This window comes from Acyrthosiphon pisum, chromosome A2 (genome assembly GCF_005508785.2).
Source record: "Acyrthosiphon pisum isolate AL4f chromosome A2, pea_aphid_22Mar2018_4r6ur, whole genome shotgun sequence".
Classification (NCBI taxonomy): Eukaryota; Metazoa; Arthropoda; class Insecta; order Hemiptera; family Aphididae; genus Acyrthosiphon; species Acyrthosiphon pisum.
The window spans coordinates 100,412,030-100,415,681 of NC_042495.1; the positions used below are offsets into that span (position 1 = coordinate 100,412,030).

Consider the following 3,652-nt stretch of genomic DNA (forward strand, 5'->3'; position numbering starts at 1 on the left):
GGAGAACAGCTGGTCACACCACACCACACTCCACATATCATTATTTTTATTGTTTTATTATTGTTATTATTATCGTTGAATGTGTCTTGTGAATTATATAATATGTAGATTAAATGTTATCGCAAGCCGCCGCGCCGTCTACGCGAACTTTACTTAGCACGGCCGCCGTGAATTCGTACTTTTTTGTAGTCTTACCGAGAACACCGACGTGTGTCAAACTATTAAATATTTTTTCTTACTCTATAAGTAAAGGGTGAACACTATAATTTTTTAACGTGACAGTGACCACGATCGAGCCTATATTATTATTAATTGTATTATCGTTTTATTATTGTGAGCCATAAAGGCATTATTATTATATTATCTGTCCAGAGTTTACGTGTGTGAATCGTCACTTATTATTATTATATTATTGTGTATCATTTCATATTATTATAGCACAGGACCAGGTAGCTAGACTGCGCTCCACAAACTGTGAGTTTTTATTATTTTGTTATTATTTATTTTATATTGAATCTGTTGAGTCATAAGGGCCGCAGATATATTTTTATTATTATAGAATCGTGTGCCATAAGGGCCACGTATTCTTTTTATATTTTATACTTAACTTCACACGAGCTAACAGCTTAAATAGCTACCTATAATATTATTGTAATTTATTCTGTTCAGCCATTAGGGTTGTACATTATTAGTTTATTATTTATCCACTACTGTTCGAGCTATACACCACTACACACCCAGCTAGTCCTCCATAATATAATTTTTAGACCTAGGTGTTAGTGGCGTAAAATAAGAGTTTGGTGTCCGGACTCGTATATTATTATTATACTCCGGCCCGTACAATAATAGATACCTATTGTTGACATTGGTATTACTTACCGAAAACTAAACATGAATATATTATCCAGGAATACGTCACTTTCATTTCCAATTTGTGAGCTGAATCTAAAGCAAATATATTTCAAAATATAAGCAATAATACACTAAACAATATCTTACCGCACTTTTTCTAACGTGTGGGTATAGAAAAATATACTGTGATAATATTATAATATAACTATGTTAAACACTGACAATATCTGTACTAACACAACTTTATAATACTAGACAACACAATATTAATCGGGTCATCTATAATCCATACTATACTATATCGTGATGCTGGTATACCATCGATGTTAATATTATTATACCCCTCCTACCAGCTACTTGCGATCAAATTATTGACCGAAGGACAAGCTACGTAGATAAGTGGTAGAGATAATAAAAAAATATTTTTTAACTCGTTTTAAAATTGATGATATATAGATAGATTCTTAGGTTTACTAAACACATTATACAAAACAACTATTTATATTTAAATTAAAAAGTATAGGAATAATTTACTATATGCCAGTTCATCCGTGAGCAGTACTGCGTATAATTACGTAGAAGCGTGATAAATGATATTGTATGCCCATGAGGATGTGAAAAAAATTTATTTTTTGTATGTAAGAACAGAACTTGGTGTATACTACGTTTAAAGTTAAAATTCCCCAAAGAAAAGGAATTTTTAATGTATAGTACTTCTTTGTATATAATGTTAAAAGTCAAAATACAGTCATTTCTTGCTTAATTTTCTACTTCCTGTAATTAAATATACTCAATAATCAATACATTTTTACCAGAAAAAAAATGTTTCAAACAATAATTGAAATGTCTATTTTGTTTCATTTATTTTAATATAATAGGTATAATATAATATTATTATGATGTATTCAGTTCCACAAGCGTTAAATGTGCTTATTAGTTTATGATACATTACAATACATTTCACATAATATTGTATAAATATATATATAAATATATAATACCTACCACATCATATAAAAAAATTGTATCATGTATAATGTTTAATTTAGTATGTACTAACTCCTTGATAAAAATACCCATTTTATTAAAATGTAAACAGACAGTTTTCGTAAAAAAAAATTCTGTTAGAAAAAAGTTATAAAATAAAAAATAAAAACCACAATCTTATAATATGACTAGGAATGAAGTAACAATAATAGACAAACACGACTTACGTATAGTTCTATTTACTAAAGAAAATAATTGTCCAAAAGAAGGTTTAAAACACCGTTTTGTGTAAAATAGCTAAGAACTCTTCAAATATTATATTGTATAAATTACAACGACACGGCAGATTTCTAGAACAATAACATATAATATTAACAAACGTGTAAATTTGTTCGAATGCATGCAATTACAATATTTAAAGTAGATATTATTGTACTTCCGACTTCGTGAATTATTTGGATATCCAGATTTGAATTGAGCTGAATAATTTAGGCACTTACCTATTTAATTTTTCGTTAAAACATCACCAAAATATTTAATGGAATATTATTATATTTTTATAGTTACTTTTATTCCCTACTATAAGATAGCATTGAAATTATACTTAATCATGAACAAAGTGGGTGTAATTCGTAAAACTAATATTATTAATTCGATTAAATAATTCAGTTTGTAAAATTGATATCATATAGATAGATATAATATGTAATATATAAAATATAAAATTATATAGGTACCAAATACACGAAATAATAATATTCAAAATGCTTTCCCAGAAATATCACAATTATTATACATATAGGTATAATATTATTGTTCAAATAATATGAACCATGTCTCGATGGTAAACAAAAATAAGACGTTAGATGTTCGTTTTCAAGTTGTAGTAGTAGTGTAACGTGGAAGGAGACAGGACTAGTGATGTAATTTATCATTTTAATTTCTTATCAAATAAATCTTTTGATATTATATAGTTGTAGTATAATATTTAACCTTTATAATTATATTTTAAAATATTTACTTTTATTACCCTTTACACATTTTAATATAATGTTGGTATTAGCTAATGAACATAATATAGTAAATTCAAAATAAAAATTATTAAATATATATAACATATAGGTACCTATATCAATATATAATATTAATAAATGCGCATTTTTTTTATCTTTTATGAAAACGTATTTTTACTTCAGTATAAATTATGAGTGTATGATGGATTTGTTACAATTATTGGTTTTTCAATTTTTAACGGAGGCAATTTATTGTTTGAGTTCCTCGATTTTACCCAAATTCAATTTTTTTTTTATTAAAAGTGTTTTGTTTGATTCTGACGTTATACTTCTTATAATGTAAATACAAATGAAACAGTAATTTTATAAAGTATTTTAAAACTTTATTTAAACTTAAAAATTAATTAATTTAAGAAAAGTACAAAAAAAAATTATTGAACATTTTCAAGCTTACATCTCTAGGTATTGTCTAGTTATTAAAACATACGTACATATTATTACGATCAATTTAAATGAACAATCAATTATTGTATGAACTTTTAAAATTTGTTACATATAAGTGAATCTCTATTTTTATAGTTTTTTACGATTTTTAATATTGATTAAATTTATACATTTGGAAATTATTTTATTTATATTACCATAATCTTATTAGACTTAATTATGTTTGTTAAACAGTCCACGAATCCATTGAATGTGGTACTTAACTTCTGTAAAAACTGCGATCGAATTAGTTGTATTTGGATCCTTGATACTTACTACTCCAGTTAAATAATAAGAATCAGAGTGGAGAAAGCATA

General features: G+C 25.9%; 2 protein-coding genes across 10 annotated transcripts in view; both read right to left on the reverse strand.

The window, feature by feature from the left end:
- The window catches only part of LOC100158699 (suppressor of tumorigenicity 14 protein homolog), a 9,200-nt gene extending 7,611 nt beyond the window's left edge, over positions 1–1,589 (reverse strand). The window contains exons 1-2 of one of the 2 annotated variants that reach the window (XM_016800352.2): positions 1,005–1,589; positions 880–945 (exon numbers count right to left, since the gene is read on the reverse strand). In XM_016800352.2, coding sequence (XP_016655841.1) covers positions 880–925 — 46 coding nt within the window. In that variant the 5' untranslated portion in view covers positions 926–945; positions 1,005–1,589. Of the gene's footprint in view, positions 1–879; positions 946–999 lie in introns of both variants that reach the window. The other variant, XM_016800351.2, reaches the window with a different exon arrangement.
- The window catches only part of LOC100574854, a 276,000-nt gene that overhangs the window by 149,955 nt on the left and 122,393 nt on the right, over positions 1–3,652 (reverse strand). Inside the window, exon 23 of one of the 8 annotated variants that reach the window (XM_029489189.1) lies at positions 3,270–3,599. The exons of the other annotated variants lie outside the window; for them this stretch is intronic. Within the exon in view, the coding sequence (XP_029345049.1) occupies positions 3,510–3,599 (90 nt within the window). The 3' untranslated portion in view covers positions 3,270–3,509. Of the gene's footprint in view, positions 1–3,269; positions 3,600–3,652 lie in introns of those variants that run through there. 8 annotated transcript variants of the gene reach the window in all.